The sequence below is a fragment of the Phaenicophaeus curvirostris genome, chromosome 2 (genome assembly GCF_032191515.1).
Source record: "Phaenicophaeus curvirostris isolate KB17595 chromosome 2, BPBGC_Pcur_1.0, whole genome shotgun sequence".
NCBI lineage: Eukaryota > Metazoa > Chordata > Aves > Cuculiformes > Cuculidae > Phaenicophaeus > Phaenicophaeus curvirostris.
In genome coordinates, this window is record NC_091393.1 from 120,112,478 (window position 1) to 120,133,492 (window position 21,015).

Genomic DNA, 21,015 nt, shown 5'->3' on the forward strand with positions numbered 1-21,015 from the left:
CAGCGCTTCATCTCAGAGCTGTCTCAGCCCTTTGGCTCCTCAACAGGATCTGCCGTGGGGTCATAGGGTTTCTCTCTCACCAGCCTCTCTCCGTCATCCCTGGAGGGATGCAGAAGCAATTCCATCTCCAAGCGGTGCTTCCATCTCCAAGCGGTGCTTCCATCTCCAAGCAGCACTTCTGTCTCCAAGCCCTTTCTCAGCTCCTCATCATGATCTGCCATGGGGCCACAGGATTTCTCTCCCACCAGCCTCCCTCCTTTATTCCTGGGAGGATGCAGCAGCACTTCCATCTCCAAGCAGCGCTTCTTTTCCAAGCTTTCTCATCCCTTTGGCTCCTCACCAGGATTTGCCACAGGGTCACAGGGTTTCTTTACCACCAGCCTCTCTCCTTTATCCCTGGAGGGATAGAGCAGCGCTTCCATCTCCAAACCCCTTCTTGGCTCCTTACCAGGACCTGCCATGGGGTCACAGGGTTTCTCTCCCATCAGCCTCTCTCCTTCATCCCTAGAGGCCTAGTGCAAAGCAGATCCTCCCTTATCCATTCCCAGAGCATCGCACTGTTCTGTGGCTGCTGTCATCTGACTTTTTTTATTTATTGATTGATTGCTGGGGTCAGATTTCCATCCAATGTCTTGGTGACGTTGTTTCTTGGCAGGCTGTGTGAGGGGAACAGAGTCATCCCGCTGTCATGCGTCACATTTGGAAAATGAGCCACAGAGGCTGTGTCTGTGTGTGTCAAGGTTATTTTAACAGAGGTTATCCAACAGCTGCCTCCCAGAAGGAAGAGCACAGCCTGGCCACCCCTCTGCCATGCCAGGGGATGCCTGGGGGGAACACTGGGTCCCCCACTTTGGAGCTCTCCGAACCAGAAGAAATGCCAACACGGGAGATGTGATGGCTTTGGTCCTTCCAGCCATCCAGGCTTCATCACCTATTGGTTGAGCTGGAAGTATCCCCTATTTGTTGCAGCTTGAGTGCTCCCAGGTATGATGATCCAATGGACTTGCCAGTTGGCTACCCGTGGGTACAAGGGAATAAGGCTTTCCCATGGGACAGGCACGGTGGCATGTGCCTCATCTTCTGGATGCCCAAGGTGGGCAGTATCTTTCCTCCTGAGCTCTTCTTGATACACTTGGAGAAAGCAGATGAGTTTTCCAATGCCTTGCTCAGGTCTGAAGCAGTAACTGTGTGTTTTGGAGGCCAGCGGGAGTGGAGAGCAAGAACTTGGAACTTAGTGAATCGGCATGGACCATGTGTCCAAGGCTGTTGGCTGTTTGAGAAGCACTGGTGATTAGAAATCTTTGAGAACCTGCACCCTAGAGAGAGCCTTCACTTTCTTGGAAGGAAGCACGTTCTGGATTTCTTTGGTTGGCTTTGTGGAGGAGCATCCCGTGGTGTCTCAGCAGCTGAGCAGCCCCCAGAAATCCTGTGGGAGCTTTTGGGCTCGATTCTGACCTCTCTCTCCTCCCTCTTTCCTATTTTCTTTGAAGCTTGCTGTTCTGGTATTTTCCAGACCAAACCCATGACTTTCTTATCTTTCTTATCACCATGACGTGCTATTAATAACTAATACCTAAGTAACTACTCGCCTCCATGAGCATATTTTTGTTTTTTTATAGGAGCAACAGGTGCTTGCTGCTTATATAACACTTTGGAAATCCAGCAACTCACAGTCAGCTTCCTAAATATCATTTTATGAACCCGTTTTCCCCCCTTTTCCCTCTCCCCACGCTTTAATCTTCTTACAAAACTCAGAAATTTCTTCCTTTCCAAGAGAGATTATTTGCTTTACATTTCAACATGTGTTTCCTTTGTATTAATCCTTCGCGGCACAACTGGTGAGTTTAAAACCTGCCCTTCAGCGGGTCACCCTAGGTTGCATGGTTCTGGTCGTTGGAAGAGGTGGTTGCGTAGCTTCAGAGCCCTCTGCCTATCACAAAGTTACATTTCAAAACCAAGCAAATGGGAACAGAGTGATATCCGTGGCTGCCGCTGCTCTCACGTGCTTCCTTTTTTTTTCTTCCCCCTCCTTTTTTTTTTTTTTTTTTTAAGGTGTGGGACAACTCCTACTTTCCGTCAGGTTTTGATTGGCTTTCCAAAGAGGCCGTGTCCTATAAATTTCCATCTTCCCTCTGCTCCTCCTCTATCACCGGCAGCGAGACAGGTGAGTACAGAAGAGGAAAAATGCCAGCGTGCGTTGCTTAATCCTTGAAATGAGCATTGGTTGTTATTTTAAATTAATGGGGCAGGGGAAATAACTCATGTTTCACTGTAAAACTTCCTCATTTTACTTGAAAGCAAAAGAGCTAGTTGCTAATTTTAGTGTGGGTTGATGAGTAAAAGCAATGACTGAGAAAACGGCTGGAAGATAATATGGGGGATGGTGGTGAAAATATCTATCTATTTCTTTTCTCTCCAGTTCTAATGGTAGAGAGTGTTTCTCTGTGTGACAGTAAGAAAGAAACACATCAGAAAATTTAAGTATTTTTCATCTGTTAAATGAAAACTTTTTTTGTGTTCAGAGCTGTTTAATAACTCCTGGAAGTTATTTAAAATAGGAAACTCTAGTCTAGTGGATCTGCCCAGGGTTTTCTGTCCGGGTTGCTTTTGCCGGTTAAACACTGTGGTGGATCTACCTTTATCTCCTGGTTGGTTTGGGGAGGTGCTTTTAAGGGGTACTGTTAATGTCTTTATATAGATATGCACTTGCTGGCAACTTTAGAATTTAATGGCTAGTTACATCATCCCCCCGCCCCCGCTCTCATATTTGAAGTAGAATTAAGTGCATGTTGGAGGTGGGATTTTTGCACACGGCTGTGCTGCTTGGTGAGCCAGGTTTTTTTTCGGTTTCTGGTATGAAATGAGTTTACTGTTCTTTTGAGTCAGCCTAGACTTTTAAGTAAATTCTCAGCTTGAGCCTGTGTGGTTTCACTCCAGGTGTGTCTGGAGAAACCAGCCCAGTTGGTAGGAAACTGGTTTGATCCTAGCAGGGCATTTTTAGTAACAACTAACTTTAGCTTGTACTTTGTTTATGGAGCTCAAAATGCCTTCCCAGGTACTCTAAAGGGAAATTTTCTGCAATAGAGACCAGAGTTTCTCGCTACAAGAATTTTTTATTATACTATTCTGAAACAAGAAGGGGTTATTGTTGCTATTTAAAGCAGGCTGCCCAGGGAGGGGTTTGAGTCACCTTCCCTGGAGGGGTTTAAGGGATGGGTTGACGAGGTGCTGAGGGACATGGTTTAGTATTTGATAGGAATGGTTGGACTCGACGATCCGGTGGGTCTCTTCCAACCTGGTGATTCTATGATTCTATGATTCTATCAGTCTTCCTACGTTGGTTTCCAAGGGAAAAATGTGTCTTGTGAGATCATGTTGTCTGGATAGGTCTACCTGCTGCCTTCCTCCTCTTCACCCCTTACTAATTCATGCCTGATGGCTGATCTTGACTAAGCTTGACAGGGACTGAGTCTCAAAAATAGCAAGAACATGTCTGTTTAGTGAAGGTGGGCTTGCAAGGGAGGGAAATCTCATTAGTCCCTTGCCTGAACATTAGAGAATCCTTGAGGTGGGAAGGAACTTCTAGAGGTCATGTGGGCCAACTCCTTGGTGAAGCAGGGCCACCTAGAGCCTGTTGCCCAGAACCATGCCCAGATGGCTTTTAAATATCTCCAACGGTGTAGATTCCATCACCCCTCTGGGCAACCTGTGCCAGTGCTCAGTTGCCCTCACAGTAAAAAAGTGTTTCTTGATGCTCAGAGGACACCCCTGTGCTTCAGTTTGTGCCCACGGCCTCTGGTCCTGGCACTGGGCACCGCTGAGAAGAGCCTGATTCTGTCCTCTTTGCACTCTCCTTTCAGGTATTTGTACATGTTGATAAGATACTCCCCTTTGCCATCCAGGCTGAACACTCTCAGCTCTCTCAGACTTTTCTCGTAGGAGAGATGTTCCATTCCCTTCATCATTGGCAACATAAGCTGGTGAAGGGGCTGGAGAACAGGCCTTATGAGGAACGGCTGAGAGAGCTGGGGGTGTTTAGCCTGGAGAAGAGGAGGCTGAGGGGAGACCTCATTGCTCTCTACAACTACCTGAAAGGAGGTTGTGGAGAGGAGGGAGCTGGGTTCTTCTCCCAAGTGACAGGGGACAGGACGAGAGGGAATGGCCTCAAGCTCCGCCAGGGGAGGTTTAGGCTGAACATTGGGAAAAAAATTTTCACGGAAAGGGTCATTGGGCACTGGCAGAGGCTGCCCAGGGAGGTGGTTGAGTCACCTTCCCTGGAGGTGTTTAAGGCACGGGTGGATGAGGTGCTGAGGGACATGGTTTAGTGATTGATGGGAACGGTTGGACTCGATGATCCGGTGGGTCTCTTCCAACCTGGTTATTCTATGATTCTATGATAAGCTGAGTTGTACTAATCAGCACTAGAGAATCAAGATAGGAGAAAGCTGTCACAACCTTAGATGGAGTCCTCAGGAACCGGCGGTTCTTCACTCCCAGTGCACAGGGAATAGCTTGCTTTCTCCAGTTGTGTAGGTGGCGTTAGATGTGGGGATATAGGGTTGGTGTATAACAGGGGATTGCAAGAGGCTTGTGCAAAGCCTGGAGATACGGAGTCACGGGTTTAGTAGCGCCGTGAGAGGAGAGATATGGCTTTAATGAATCAAGCCTGTAATCAGGGAGACTGATCCTCTAATAGGTTTGTGGCTGCGAGTTGCAGCAGAGGCTTGGCTAATTCATCAGGATACTAATTGACCACACTTCTCAAGGCAATAAACAAGTGAACAAACAAGTCTAAGGGGTGGTGTGGGGGGTGTGTGTGACATGCATCTCAAAAGAAGTCTCTTTTATCAGTTTAAATATGCAAATGTGCTTTTTAATACTGCACTTTCTGTGGAGGGGATATCTTACTAAACGTGTGATAAATGGTTTAGCAAATCTGCTGTATTTAAATAGCAGGTCTCCCTAAAGTATTGGAAAATTCTCAGCCTTGAGTGTTCCTGTAGGTGAAAGGAACACCCACGTTAATTACTTGTTTGCTTTTCTCTGTGTACTAGAATTGAGAGTGCTGGAATTCCTCTGCAGCAATTAGCTGCTGTAACTTCTTGCTGTGGCCTTCCTCTTCCCTGACCATCCTTTTTATAATACATGCCATAAGAACACTCAGGTGAAAGGGAAATCTCAAGCAAGCTGGTTTGAAATTTCTTTTCATCTAATTTACTTATTCCAACATTTTGGGAAAGAGAATTACAAGTTGTTGAAAGGGGGTAAGGAAGGATTTAAGTGATTGTGCCTTAAGAATTGCATTTTAAAGAAGTAAGCTGGAACCTTGGAAAAGACCAGTTGTGGATGCAGGTATGATTTATTTCGGGTACACTTTTCATCATTTCCTTCCCCAATATCAAAGACTGGGAGAGGAAAAAAACCCATGAACTTGCATGTAGCTCAGGGTAACTTAGGGATATTTTTGCCATGTGTTATTATGAGCGAATCGTATCTTTGTTTTGTGTGAAATGATTAGGACATTTTCATTAACCCAGGACTTGTAGTGCTGCTCCTTTGTTCACTTCTCGGCTGCTGTCCATCATGCATATTAAGTCTGAGCAAAGCTCTCTTTAAAGAGATTTACTGCCGCTCCGTTGGCTTAGCTGATGCAATACTAAAGAAGGTTTGCTTGCTGGGACAGTCTGAAACTTTCCCTCTGAAGTACCCACAGTGGAGCTGTGTAATCGTAGCAGCTGTACTTGTTGAATTCTGTATTTGCTGTCTTTTGTGCTTGAAATCATGGTTCTAGTGACTTGATAAAGGCTTAACTTGAACTGCATTCTCAGTGTTCATTACACTGGGCTCTGTGCTGGGGCTGTGGGGATTTTCTTGAGATCATTCTGCTGAATACATGATTCATGTTATTTCACAGGCTGCTTCTGGCAGCTGACACGTCAGTTAGGACTTGGATTGCATCACGCTTCCTCTAAACCCTTCCGAGTTTTCTAAGGGAGTGGTTAAAATATTTAATGTGGCTGAGTCATTTGTGACTAATCTTTTCTCTTCTTCCCACAGTGTGCTTGAAGGAGGAAGATGCCAATTGTCAGAACTGTGAGCAGAGCTGTCAGCCAGCTGCTGCAGGGCTCTGGTTGTGGATGTGGGATTTCCATCGTGCCGGTTCGATGCATTGGAGTCTCGCCCCGCCAGGTTGCCTCTGATGCCAGCTTTCACTCGGTTTCTTTTGCCGAGTCTGATCATCCTCGGGTGCTAATTACGGGTCAGTATTCCTGTTATAACTGTTTTCCTGCTCCAGCTTCTCAGTCGAGCCCCTCACTCCCCTCCTCTCTCCCTGGTGAGCAGAATGCTGGAAGCAAAAATACTCAGAGTGTTCTAGAATTGTGATAGTCTTTCCTGTATGGTGATAGGATCAGAGTCCCATGGAAGCTTTCCTACTATATTTATTCCAGAAATCTACTAAAACCAGTTCATTGGATCTTCCTTGAGAAAAATGGAAAAGCTTTCTGACTCACTGAGAAAAATAGCACTCATTTCGGATGTGAAATGTGTAATAATGTTGCTCTATATTTTGATATAACTTTTTCTCTGATTTTTGTCTCCTATGTGTTGCCTTTTAGGTGGCCTTGGCCAGCTTGGAGTGGGACTTGCTAAGCTTCTGAGGTATGATGTGATTCTCTGATTTGCCATTAGTGAGGAATTCAAGCTTTAGCCATCACTTCTAGAAGCAATAATTTTCAGTAAAGCTTAGAAGAGAATCCTAGGGATGATTGCAGATTCTTTTTTGCCTCTTAGTTTCGTAATCAATTTTAATTTTCACCATCATTTTGTTTTCGCTCCTGTGTTTAGTTTAGGTTCACTGACACACTTTCTGTGTGTACATTAGTCATGATTCCCAAAATAACATAATTTAGCCTAAGAGACTGAGTTCAGTTTGCCTCCAGTTAAATAGAAGTGTTCAGAATCCGAATCCTCACAGGGTGGTCAATTTTCCATTTCTCTTTTTTGGTCTAGCTTAATAAGGCTGGATTTGAGAGAGACAGGCTGGAATTTTATGCAGGTACTGCAACACGGAAGAAAGTGCAAACAACCACTTGAAAAAATGCATAGTTCTTTGCTAACTACTCAGCCACTGGGCTTTGCAACTGCTGGCTTTTATCATAGAATAGAATCATAGAATGATTCGAGTTTGAAGAGGCCTTAGAGCCCATCCAGTTCCAACCCCCTTGTCACGGGCAGGGACACCTCCCACTGGATCAGGTTGCTCAGAGCCCCATCCAACCTGGCCTTGAACACCTCCAGGGATGGGATGTACTTGACTTCTCTGGACAGCCTGTTCCAGTGCCTCACCACCCTTACAGGAAAAGATCTCTTCCTAATACCTCATCTAAATCTCCCCTTTTTCAGCTTAGAACCATTCCTCTTCATCCTATCCCCACACTCCCTGATAAAGAGCCCCTCCCCAGATTTTCTGTAGGTCCCAGGGGATTTTCTCTGAGAATTTCACTTCAGTAATTTCAGGAATAAGGTGCCCTGTTTAGTTGAATGCAAGCAAAAATAAAGATTAGGATGCAAGATCTTAAAGTTTTTATGATTTAGTGAAAGATGAATGGATGCAGCAAACAAAGTAAATAAAAAGCGTATTTCTTCTGGCTTCTTTTCACCCACCTGGCATACACACTTACCTTATTCTTTCATGGTATCACTTCAAGAAATGTAAAATGCTTTGAGAGTTCTCCCTGGTCCATATGCTTGTCCATATCCACACCTACTTAACTCCAGAGTATCGTTTGCACATAGACAGAGTGTGTTGCAGAGGATTTGCACTGTAACTGTAACTGAGCATTCAACACCGTGGTGCGGTTTGGATGTGTTTTACCATTTCTATGATATATTTACAAATCTTTCAAATAATGGAAGGCTGTCATGTACTCCAGTGCTGTCAGGCTTGCTCTCTGTAAGAGCCTTTTGTTGATTAGAAAAGCACAAGGCAGAGACTATGCAGCTGTATTTACTTTGTGGATACGAAAGTAGCTGCAGCTATAGCAAGCCCAGTGGCTTCTTGTCTTCTGCAAGGGAAGAGATTATCTCTGGGTAAAAGTTTCAGAAAGAAGAGGGTAGGAAGGTTTTTCTTCTCAAATTTCACTATCCTTATGCAATCTTTCACTGCTGCTAGGTGTAGTTTGCTGATTTTCTAAGATGCTGCATTGACATTTAAGGGACTGGTGTTTTTAAGTGCAAAAGCTGATTTCACTGTGGAAATTATTGTTCTTCTGCTGTATCTCCTGATAAACAAAACAGCAGCATAGCAACGTAAGACTTATCTTGAAGACTGTGGACTCACTGTACCATGTGGGTGTTTTTTATACAGGAAACGCTTTGGAAAGAACAACGTGATCTTGTCTGACATTAGAAAGCCTGCGGATAATGTTTTTTATAGCGGTAAGTGACTGGGGAAGCATATGGAAAGAAACCTCTTGACTTTACCTCTGATGTTGATACACTAATTACCAAAGCCTCAATGATAAGTGGATTAAACTGAACAAGTTGCCATTGGAAACTTCAAAGCCTTCCTGCTTTGAAATCTTGCCAACACATTGATTTCTTCTGCCTACTATTCCCATTCTCTAAACGTTTTATTTTGTATTTTTTCAGTTTGTTGACCAGAATAAATACTTGAGTCAAGTTGAGCGCGGCTGTTGTGCTGCTGCTGTAAAAAAGAGATGCTTTTATTCTTTTGGAGGGAACAAGCTGGAAATTTAATTTGTAATTTATTTTTCCATGCTCAAGCAATTTTTTTTTATAAGATGCATGTAGAATAGGGGTTTTGGACTCTAATTTCTATTAGGAATGTGCATAAGATTTTATTCATTATTGCTGTTTAATGAGATATTGAGATATTTGAATAGCATACACTAGATTTCATGCATTTTTTCACTGCATCAGTCTGTTGTTGAGGTAAAGGTACTAGTTTCCTTTCATTTCTCCTTCTTCTTTACTAATTTATTGACCACTGCTATTAGGTGCTCATTCAGCTCTGCAGTCAAATCCTCAGCGCAGGTGTGGTAAAGAAGCATCAGCAGGAATTCCATGTAGAACTTTTCTTTACATTCATTCTTTCTGGCATTCAATTTCCTGCTGGATGCATTTCTTCTAGGTCCTTTTATCTACGCGGATATCTTGGACTACAAGAATTTACGTGAGATAGTGGTGAATAATCGGATAACTTGGCTGTTCCACTACAGCGCTTTGCTCAGTGCTGTTGGAGAAGCAAACGTCCCTTTAGCCAGAGCTGTAAATATTACTGGTATGTGAAAAGAGTTTCAAGTCCACGACTCCTACTGAGGCTTGAGAAAGTGCAGTGGTTGTTCTGATAAATCCTGTTGCTTGTTCCAGGTTTGCACAATGTTCTGGATATTGCAGCTGAGCATCATTTGAGACTCTTTGTTCCAAGCACTATTGGAGCTTTTGGACCCACCTCTCCTCGAGATCCAACTCCTGATCTCTGCATTCAGAGACCGAGAACAATCTATGGAGTCTCCAAGGTTCACGCTGAGCTCATGGGAGAAGTGAGAACTTTTTATTTTATTTATTTCATGAAGGTTCCAGAAAAAATATGTTGCTTTTCTAAGATTCTAGTGTAGTGATAGCATGAGGGGTAAGGTGAAAGAGGAGAGATTTAGATGAGATACTGGGAAGCATTTTTTTCCTGTGAGGGTGGTGAGGCACTGGCACAGGTTGCCCAGGGAACCTATGGATGCCCTGTCCCTGGAGGTGTTCAAGGCCAGGTTTGATGGGGCTTTGAGCAATCTGATTCAGTGGAAGATGTCCCTGCCCACAGCACAGGGTTTGAAACAGAATGGTCTTTAAGGCCCCTTCCAACCCAACCCATTCTATAATTCCTCACTGCAGTGTTTTCCTCCCATGCTTTCCTTCCTTCAGCCTTTAGTACTCAATAGTAGTTTGAGGCAGCTCTTAAGGACAAAAATCTCTTGAGTTTTATTGCAAAAAGAACAAAGAATTGGAAGCTGGCAAACATCTAGCTTTCAATATAATTTCTTTCCCTGATTCTTTTGAGTTTGGCCTCTTTGCCTCATCTGCCTATATGAATGGCAATGCATAAATGACAGCGTACAAAGCCTTGTGAAAGCATGCTGGACAAAGATGGTTTTTGCTCCATTCCTTCCCCCTCAAACCCAAAGGTCATGGTAGTATGTACATGCACTTCTCTTTTAGCTTTGTAGGTTTTTATAAACATAACATTGTTCAACGTTGTTGAGGTGCTAAGGGGCATGGTTTAGTGTTTGACAGGAATGGTTGGACTCGATGATCCGGTGGGTCTCTTCCAACCTGGTTATTCTATGATTCTGTGATTCTGTGATTCTATGATTCAAGCTGATTTTTTTGCATACAGTTTCCACACGCTTTAAATTTGTGAAGGACTGTGACAGGTCTGAAGACTGTATTAACTTGAAATGTCTCACAATCTTAGGAGTTTTCAGTTTCGGAAGACTAGTTCTAGACCCTGTGTTAGAAGCCAATCCATATCAAGAATCCATATTAAGTGTTGGGGATAAAAACTAGAAAAGGGCAAGCAGAGAGCTCAGCTACCTGGCAATGAATGGAGCCTGTTCAGTAGTTCCTTTTTTTTCATCCCTGTCATGGGGCAGCTACAGTGAGAGTCCATTCTGTGGTAGATTTTTCCTGTGGAATCAACGAGTTAAGTGGTCTAGTCTTGATGTGTAAAGCCATGTTTCTCTCCTCTCTCCATAGTATTATCATTACCGGTACGGCCTAGACTTCCGCTGCCTGAGGTATCCAGGAATTATATCTGCTGACTCTCAACCTGGTGGGGGAACAACAGGTAAGTGACTTGTGTGTATTTCTCAGTGTTGCAGGCCAGGACAGCAAGAAAATATAAGCCAATACAGCCATTTTTAATGCATTTGTAAAAATTTAATCTATGACAGCACAGAGCATCAGAAATAGCAGAGATGCTATTTCAGTAGTGAGACAACAATACTTCTGTCCACTCTGGCCTCAGGCATCAATTTGTAGCCTTTACATTTAAGCAGTATCAGAGAGATTTTGGATTAATTACAGTCATTGAGACCATTTCCTTTAAAAATACTTTCAACTCTGCTTTTTTGTGCAAATGCTGGAACAGCATCATAGAATCATTGAGGTTGGAAAAGACTTTTAAGATCATCAAGTCCAACCGTCAGCCCAACACCACTGTGCCTATTAAACCATGTCCTGAAGGATAGTTCAGGTTGACTTCTTATGCTCATGCTGTACAGTGTAAGTCATAAACAGTTCTGCTGCTTGGTTTTAGACAGCAGACTTTGGAGATGGTCTGAGGATTGTTGGCTGTCACGAAGTGAATAATGAATGGAGGCAGATGGGAACACACATCCACTGTTCTTTTCTACAGATTATGCTGTCCAGATTTTCCATGATGCTATGAAGACCGGCAAATTTCAATGCAACCTAAAGCCGGACACCCGTCTACCTATGATGTATATCGATGACTGTCTGAGAGCGACTCTAGAGGTCATGGAGGCCCCAGCAGAGGCCCTGAGCATGAGGACATACAATATCAGTGCCATGAGCTTCACTCCAGAAGAGCTGGCGCAGGAGGTGCAGAAGCATGTTCCAGAGCTCCAGGTGACCTACAATGTGGATAAAGTCAGGCAAGCAATAGGTTAGTATCAGCTTCTTTGACAGCAGGTAAGGAAAAATATAAGATTGCTATATGTTAAGGGCAAAACAAAGTTTATCATAGAATAGTTTGGGTCAGAAGGGACCTTAAAGATCATCCAGTTCCAAATCCCCTGCCATGGGCAGGGACACCTTCCCTCAAACCTCAACCTTCCAGGTTGCTCAAAGCCCCATTCAACACCTTGAACACCTCCAGGAATTGGGTTTCTGGAACCTCTCTGCGCAATCTGTGCCACTGCCTCACCACCCACAGAGTAAAGAATTTCTTCCTAATATCTAGTTTAAATTTCCCTTCTTTCAGCTTAAAACAGTTCCCCCCTCATCCTATCCTTACACTCCCTGATCAAGACCCCCTCCTCAGTTTTCCTACAGCCCTCTTTAAGTACTGGCAGGCTGTGAGAAGGTCTCCCCAGAGCCTTCTCTTCTCCAGGCTGAACAATCCCCACTCTCTCAGCCTGTCCTCAGATGGGAGGTGCTCCAGCCCTCAGATCATCTTCGTGGCCCCTTTCTTCTAGGACACTTGGAAATCACTGCTGTGCAATTCAAGCCTCGCAATCTGAAATTCTGCTGTAGTAGTTCAGTTGCCCAGTGATGATAGGTCTTGAACTTTAAAGAAATCTTTCCTGAGACTCATGCTCCTTCTTTCTTCTCTCTTTCCCTGCAGCTGACAGCTGGCCGATGAACTTCGATGACAGGAACGCCCGAAGGGATTGGGGTTGGAAACATGATTATGATCTCCCTGAGTTGGTGACTACGATGTTCAGTTTCCTTGGGTCGGACTCCAGGATTGCTCAAGCTAACTGAAATACTTTGTAAGATGTTTCCAGATTTCCACAGAGGACCAGGAAGAAATGGCTAAATTAGTTTATAATTTTCTGAGTCTTAGAGCATGTCAGTTGTTAATTTTCGTAAGTAGCAATAGAGTTGGGCAGAAACATACTGTAGCTGGAATGCGCTATTAGATAAATCATAGCATTTGGTACGGTCACCAAACACAGCACTGATGACAAACACAGAATTCTTGAACTTTCGCACTTAAGCAACTAGAAAAAAGATAGCAAAGCACTCACTCACTTCTGGCTGATGGCCCTCCAATCATTCCTGCTTCCTGTGTCTTCTCTGGCAAACAATATGGGGTGATATGGTTAAACCTGGTGTTTCAGGTGCATCCTGCAAAGTTAATGATAGGTTTTTCGTTTTCCTAGTGGAGGATATTAGAGTATAGTAAAATATGATCCTTTCTACTCTTTGCTTGCAAAAGAGAGATTAGAAGAGCTACTTCGTGTTTCCAGATGGCAGGGGTCATTGCAATTCTAGTTTGAAATCAAACTTTGATTGATAGATCCTGTTTATATATAGAGAGAGTGTTGTATAAGCATACACTTTGGTGTACACAGGGCATACAAAGTTGCATTAGTCTTATAATGCTTATAAATGTGAAGAGGAATAGGACTTGAATTCTCAATATGCTTTAAAAAGACAGGGTTTACAAGCTAAGCTTTGTCCTGTTGTTTGAAAGTGGTACTGCCTCCTGTTTAACTTTGGAGGTAGAGCTGGAATATAAAGAATAGTTACATGTATGTGAATCCGGATCATATTTCAAGAAGGCAATGCCCGGGTATGGGTTTATTGTTAATTAGCAGTACTTTTGGTTATCCCAGTTGTTTGCCATGCTAGCACGATGGCCTAGTGCCTGGAGCAAATTTTAAAAGTGGGCTGGTGATGGAGCCTTACAGTAGGGTCAAGACAGCCTTTGAAATCTGCTCATGTTCCGTGTGTACTCTAAGTGTAGCTTTAGATGCTATTCATGTGTAAGTCTCATACACTTTTATTCCTTAGAGAAGGATCCAGAAGCTGAAACTATCTTCTAGCTACAGTTAAGGGCTGTTCTGCTCATTGAGTTACATGCACAGGAGATTCTGGGATTAACAAGGGAGTCTTAGTAGCTGCATGCAAGGAAGATCTGTCTATCAAAAAGCTACTCAGGAGACATTGAGAAATGACAGACTGGAGAGACAGGAAAGCCATTCTAGATAAAATATTAGTTTCCGTGGATGTGAATCGGAGCCATCGGCTATTATAGCAATAGGATGCCTTGAGAAACAGCATCTGGGAACTTTGGATTTTTTTTTTTTTCAAAGAAAAATTATCTTTCATTTTCAAAATGACTGGAAATTCCCTATATGGAGCTCTCCATCTTTTTTTGTCTTGAATACTCCAATAGCATGTGTAGGTGAACAAGTTCAAGTATTTTTTTGCTTACAATGTTTGCTATGTTTTCTGTGATGATGCTTTGGCAGTTGCGAGTCTGTCATGCTCTCTGTAACCTTGCGGTGTTTCCTCAGTGATTGGTTAACTGATGTGACCAGATCTTTGTCTCTTTGTGAAGGAGTCTATGTGCTGCAGGGCAACATTTTCTCATGAAAGTAAGTTTCAAATGAATATTCTGTGGTGAAACCCAGTTACTTTAAACATTCGTTAAACTTCTATCTGTTGGTATTGTCTATGTCTTATTGTTTATCTCTTGGCAAAATATGTGTTTCCCAGTTATTTAAGATGAAAAACTTCTAAGGTTGTGTCCTGTTATGGTATCATTTTTTTATATTGTTTATGTTTCTAAAAAGACAAGTTTTTAAATGTTGGACGGCGTTGTTAACTGTCACATTGTTCAAGTGTAATATTTGGCTCAATGGGCCAGCAAAGTTGGCCCTCCATTCACACCTTCCAAGGAAAGACTGGCTCAGGTTTTGTCCTCTGCCCTGCCAAAACAGGATTATCTCCTAGTAAACTGTTATGCTGAGCTGTCAGATTAAGGGCTTTAATACAAGCTGAAGTGTCTTGTCCCTTCCAGCCTCTTATAATTCAGACCCTGGAGACTCGTCGTTGCCTCCAATCTACAAGACGTGTGAAAATAAAGAGTTATTGAAGGGTCTCACTCCATTTCTTTACTTCGCTCAAAGTCAGGGGGTCTACTCCCCTCACCCTTGTTCACAGCTCCTGTTAACAAGGAGCAAACTGGAGTGAAGAGCAGGATTGTTGCTTCTTCTGAAACACTCTGGCCATGGTTGTGACATTGTGCAAAACCTTTGTATAACCTGCTGCAGTGAAGGTGAATTTCAAACTTGTGGCACTCCTTTCTGCCAAAAGTTGCTGACTTCATTTAGCAGCAGACACTTAAACTTCTGTTTTGCAAAATCTGAAATAAACACACAACTGAGTTGTGCAAAGGTAACAAAGCGATGATAAGGAATGTCATTAGAGATGTCCACAGGGTCCGAGTCCTGTTTGAAATCCTGGTTTTCAACCTGTGACCAAGGATTCATGATATGTTTTTCGCTATCTTCCCCGTTAAATTCTGTTGTAACTATGTTACAGTATTTTCTGTATTAAATGGATTTGAGGTAGTACAAAATGTATAACTTTTGCTACCAGTTTGACTTCTGGGCAGAGATTTCTGTCATGACATTTGAGCGTTGTAGGTGATAAATTACTTATTCAGGAAAAAAAAAAAAGTTGTTAAGAATATTTTTTCACATATTGTAAGTTGTGGATTAATGCTTCCTGAAATAAAACCCTATGCAGACATATCCTTGTTTCGTCATCCTTGCTTAGAGCATGCAAGAGCAGGGATGGGTGTTGGTCTGTTCTCCCAAGTAAGGAGTGATAGGATGAGAGGATATGGACTCAAGTTGTGCCAGGGGAGGTTTAGATTGGGTATTAAGACAAATTAACTTATTGAAAGAGTGGTGAAACACTGGCACAGGCTGCACAGGGTAGAGCCCCCTATCCCTGTATGCATTTGAAAAGTGTGTAGCCACAGCACTTCGAGACATGGTTTAGTAGGCACAGTGGGGTTGGACTGACAGTTGGACTTGATCTGAGAGGTCTTTTCTAATCCTAATGATTCTAAGATTCTGTGCTGGTTGGTGTTGAAGCCTTTTCTTCAACCACAGAAATGATCATAGAATCATAGAATCATATAATAACCAGGTTGGAAGAGACCCACTGGATCATCGAGTCCAACCATTCCTACCATACACTAAACCATTCCCCTTAGAGGCACAGAGATACAGACAGTCCCCAGTGTCTGCAGGGACTATCGAAAAGGTATATGTACATTTAACTTTCTGCTGGTTATTCCAGTTGCTCGGTGTAGCGGGGAGTTCCTCACAGGCAGACACAGCATGGTTACCCCTTAATCTTCAGTGCAACTAGGCAGGTGAATGGGCTGTGCTTGTAGGTGGCAGCTATCCAAAAAGTGCTAGGTTTCAAATACTCCTCTGTCACTTTGAGATTTCTTAGCCCTTTCGCGTATTGAGCAGCCAGCTGGTCTGTCTACAGCCACGTGTCTGTCTCTCTTTATATCCAAGAAGCTTTGAAATCACAAGAGCAATGGTGTTCTCAGCTTTTCAGTTCACATGGCGAGAATGAGGGATTGTAGGGTCCTCATTTCTGCTCCTGTGCCGACTCCAGCTGTTGAACAACCAGTAGCACTGGTTGTGGGCAGAAGTTTGTGCAGACATGGGAATGAGTGTGCTCCTAATGCCTTACGATGGACTCGCCCTGACGCGTTAATCAGTGAATGAACACTCCCTCCAGGTTAAACAAGGCCTTTCCCTCCTTCTACGCCTCCACTTTCTAACGATGGGAACTTCCTGTGGAGGAAGCGCTCTGCTTGACCATGGCTTATGGCTAATGCAGGCATTATGCTTCTTGCAGGACAGCAGGTCAAGGGGTTTGATTCTTCCTCTCTCCTCTCGTAAGACCTCCCCTGGAGTCCTGTGTCCACTTCTGGTGACCTCAGCACAGGAAGGACATGAACCCCTTGGGGCAAGTCCAGGGGAGGCCATGAAGATGATCCAAGGGGTGGAGAACCTCCCATACAAGGACAGGCTGAGAGAGTTGGGCTTGTTCAGCCTCAAGAAGGGAAGGCTCACAGGAGACCTTCTAGCAGCCTTCCAGTACTTAAAGAGGCTACAAGAAAGTTGAGGATGGGCTCTTTATCAGGGAGTGCAGAGACAGGATGAGGGGGAATGGTTTGAAGCAGAAAGAGGGGAGATTTAAATTAGATATTAGGAAGAAATTCTTTACTCTGAGGTGTTGAGGCAGTGGCACAGGTTGCCCAGAAAAGTTGCGGAAACCCAATTCCCGGAGGTGTTCAAGGCCAGGTTGGATGAGGCTTTGAGCAATCTGATCCAGTAGGAGGTGTCCCTGCCCGTGGTGGGGGAGTTGGAACTGGATGATCTTTAAGGTCCCTTCCAGCTTCTATCATTCTATGATTCTACGGTTCCTTACTGATTTGCCTTCGAGTCAGTGACTAACTTTGTTGTCCTCACTTTGCTGTCCCCATTTAAAAGGGAATGCACAGAGCTGAAGCAGTGCTGACACCACAGTTATTGGTAGGCGTATGCTAAAAGGCTTTAAAGGAAGGAGAACTGCTCCTTCTCATGTTGTGAGTGCTGACAGAGTGAGCTTGTTCAGCTTCTCTTGGTTTGGAATGGGTACTGAACTATGTGCCTCTGTGGCAACACGCTATTAATACCCAGACTGCAGAATTGGAAACAGAGCCTGCAGAAAGCATCTCTCTGTCATCTGGAAAGGCACTGCTCAAGCCCGAGATAGAAAGGCAACCCCTGTCTGGGTCTGGGTCCTGTTGCAATGACAAATTCCTAAGATGCTAAGCTTAATTCCTTTGTTTAAGCCTATACAGATGCAGCTGCTTTCTGGTGTTGGCTGCTTAAGACATCGGAGAGGTGCAGAAAAGGAGGAACCTTCTCCCTTCAGCAGAACAGCAAGAGGGCTGCAGATCATTAACCTCTGTGCTTTTGGAAACTCCTCCTCAGGAGGGAGTCAGGCTCTAATATACCATTTGTTGAGGGCTCTGCGTGCCTCCAGGGAGAATTCAGATCCAGGGCGGTGGAGAAGAGGTCCGGGGTTAGCCAGAGGACAGAAGTGGGGGTGGGGATGCTCGACTTGCAGCCCCCACTCATGACACCCCATGTTCTGGAGGGCTGGGGGCTTTCCTGGCCCACTCAACACAGGCTGTTTCTAATTTAGGTGAATATTAGCTGGCATAATGAAGTCTTTGCCCTTCTCTGGAGGCTCACGCCAGCCGAGTGCTCTTCAGGCTATTTTTGGATTCATACCATAATTGTACACGATCCTAAATTCACCGTGGGTCTGAGCGCTGGTGGTGCAGCTGGGTCTGAAGGGGAATGTTGGGGGTGTGGAGGGGTGGGCTTGCACATCCCAGCTGGGTCCCAGTGTCACAAGAAAGATGCTCGTTCTGTCCTTCCTGGGTGCTTCATGTGTGTCACATGGCGATGGCTGTGATGATGCCCCCCTCTTCAAGTCAGGGCCAGCGTCTGGAATAAACCTGGGTGTTTAGAGATAGCAGTAACTCCATAGAACAGCTATGAGCACTGGCACACACATCTGGCTTTTGCCAGCAGAGACAGGATTCAAGAGGCAATTGTGTTTCAGCAGAACCATTGTGGACCTCAAATCTGTAGTGGGCATTGCTCATCCACAAAATACATTTGCTTCCTCCACCTGATACTACAGTTGGGAATGATTTAGGGGGTTTTCTTTCAAGCTGGTAGTGATTATCTGTGCCTTTTTGAGGACTCAAGCCAACAGTTTAGTAGAACTGCGATCCAGTTCAGCACTAGAGTGGTTGTCCTGTGCAACCATCATCCATCCAGACCCAGGGGTTGCTTCTATTAATTGAATCTCTTCCAGTACTTGTTTTTTTCCGTAGTCGTTGTGAGTTTCCCTGAGGAGCAAACTGAAGCTCCTGAGAAGGTGCAATGCTTAGGTTAGTGTTCAGCCCTCTTCTTGTTCAGAGGAAAGGGTTGAGACCATGCCTCCAGCAGGTTAAATGATTCCCTGGGAATCTCTCTTCTGCAGTGAGGTCACTTTATGTTGCTGGATGGGTGAGATGACCATTAGACCAATCATCAGTAGAGGAGGTTCTTGGCAGGGGACATCAAAATGCAGTTCCAAGGACATCAGCAAGCAGATCTTTTTTTGGCAAGAAAGGAGCATTGCTGTGAGGATGATCTCTCCTTACCTATCTGGTGCAATAGGTCCTTAATCTCTTCAGCTGTTCCATACCGCCAGGGTAAAGACCTGTCATCAGACAGGTCTGTTGCAAAAGCATTGTATCAGAGGAGACAAAGCAAAGTCCACAGTTTGTCCACTGACCAAGGGCTTCCCCTTCAACCAGCCTGCTGTTTCTGTGCATCTGAAGTCATGAGATTTGGTGCAGGTTTTAAAGCCTTGCCTCCCAGAGTGTTGTGATTCTGAGAGGCTCTCATAGAAGGTTTAGAAACAATCTCTACCTTTCTAATCCTTGCAGTGTTAAGGAAAAATAACCTTCTGAAAATGAACATGAACTGTATGAACTCAAAAATCTGTAATTAATATTTAAATTAGAGTTATGGTTGGACTCGGTGATCTCAAAGGTCTTTTCCAACCAAGCGATTCTATGATTCCATGAAGAGTACAAGGTTTTAATATTTTATTACTGTGTTATTTATGACCATTGTTTATATTTATATGTCCAATTCAGTGGACATGCCGGTTTTCACTATATGGCCCCAGCAATATTTATAGATTCCTTTGGTAAATACAGGAATTGCATCATTATTGCTCAGCTATGACTTGCCAGCATTTCTTAAATAGTGATAAACTGCTCAAATGAAGTTTTCTGTAAAGAATCTAATAAGGAACTCATCACAGAGTGTTTGAGTGTCTTTAGTCATACAGCCCCTTCACCAGCTTCGTTGCTCTTCTCTGGACTCGCTCCAGAGCCTCAACATCCTTCTTGTGGTGAGGGGCCCAGAACTGAACACAGGATTCGAGGAGCGGTCTCACCAGTGCCGAGTACAGGGGGAGAATAACCTCCCTGGACCTGCTGGCTGATGACATCATGATGACATCAAACAGAGGACAGAGTCTACCCAGAGGTTTGTTCAGCTGCTTCCCCTGGTGGCAACACCTTTATTTCTTTGCCTGTCTGTCCCTCAGCCTTGCTGCCTTCTTGCTGACTGGAAAATTGCCTCATCCATTGCATAAGAGCAGCAGGGTCTCACTTGAGACACGCTGTAGATGACAGAGCAGATGTTTGACCTGCCAATGACCCACGGCTGCCCAGGGGTATTTGCTCAGTTGGCAATATGTCTCGGGATCAGCGCCAGGAGCAAATTTTCCACCTCCAGCCTCCCAGCCTGGCAAGAGGGGCTGGGACGTTTGCCCAGGATAATGCTGATCCTTTGGGACAGAGAAGGGAGATGTTTCTCATGTGTCTCCAGGCATGTATGCCTGCCAGTGACCCTTGCAGGTCCTCAGCTGGGGAAAGAGCAGGGCCAGCAAGATCCACATTGCATGGGAATGGTTGCACCTATTTCACTGGGGACACACCATGGCCTGACCCAGACAATGTGTCTGTGCAAGGGTCCGGAGCAGTTTGGAGGGATTTTGCCTCCCTAGAGATTACAACAGAGCTACAGCCATCGTGGTGAAGGGGATTGGGGTGGGGAAGGGCAGTTTTTCCATGCATGGGAGGAAAAAGTTGTCATTGAGTTGAGGTCCCAGTGAGGAGGAGGGACCCCGAACCACAGCCACTAAACTCTTTGCTGGAGGCTGTGACCTGCCACCATGAGTTCTCCCTTGGCCAGCCTTGCTGGGCCTCCAACATCAATAATTGTAATTTTTTGTACATTAATAATTGCAATTTTAATTTTAAAAAACCCTCTAAGTTCTCTTATTTTACCAAAATGCAGGCGTTTCAGGGATAATTTTCTTTCTGAAAAGTACTCTCTCTCAACTTAGGACCAGGCAGAATTTTTGAAGGAAAGGCTTTATTTCAACTCTTTGAGTGCAGCTGGGGATAGGATTGCTACTCACACTGGTGGCGATGTGGCTGGCAGCTCCTCTTGAGGAACTCAATGCCCAAATGTTCTTCCAACACCTTGCATTCATTGCCAAGAGGTTTCTCCTCATTGCTCTGACCAATGCTTCATCACAATTCCTTCATCTTTTCCCTGGGTGGTGATTAGAAATTGCTGAGCTGAAGGTATGAGCTGCTTCCATGCTAGTTTCCAAATCCCTTTCCTTCACAGCCACCTGCCATGCTTCAAGAAGTGATTCCTCCATCTCTTCCAAGACACGTGGAGCCTATTGCAGCTTTGTTTGTTGTCCAGCCAGGGCAAGGGCCCTCATTCCTGCTAAGATGCCTGTTGAAGTGGAAAGTTTAATTTGAGGCTTGACTTGTCCTCTTCCAGGAAGTCCTTA

At 44.3% G+C, this 21,015-nt stretch overlaps 1 protein-coding gene across 1 annotated transcript; it reads left to right on the plus strand.

The window, feature by feature from the left end:
- Positions 1-2,046: 2,046 nt before the first annotated feature.
- Positions 2,047-15,303, plus strand: LOC138717257 (L-threonine 3-dehydrogenase, mitochondrial). Its single transcript, XM_069850715.1, has 9 exons — positions 2,047-2,164; positions 6,058-6,259; positions 6,618-6,660; positions 8,369-8,439; positions 9,155-9,304; positions 9,394-9,566; positions 10,771-10,861; positions 11,432-11,701; positions 12,383-15,303. Exons 2-9 carry the CDS (start codon positions 6,076-6,078, stop codon positions 12,520-12,522), a joined length of 1,122 nt encoding a protein of 373 aa, XP_069706816.1. The 5' UTR covers positions 2,047-2,164; positions 6,058-6,075; the 3' UTR covers positions 12,523-15,303.
- Positions 15,304-21,015: the final 5,712 nt, after the last annotated feature.

Excerpts from the sequence above, each read along its gene's own strand:
- LOC138717257 (XM_069850715.1), top strand. The coding sequence starts at position 6,076 with ATGCCAATTGTCAGAACTGTGAGCAGAGCTGTCAGCCAGCTGCTGCAG. Across the intron at positions 8,440-9,154 it reads GGATAATGTTTTTTATAGCG|GTCCTTTTATCTACGCGGAT; the intron begins GTAAGTGACTGG and ends CATTTCTTCTAG. Across the intron at positions 9,567-10,770 it reads ACGCTGAGCTCATGGGAGAA|TATTATCATTACCGGTACGG; the intron begins GTGAGAACTTTT and ends CTCTCTCCATAG.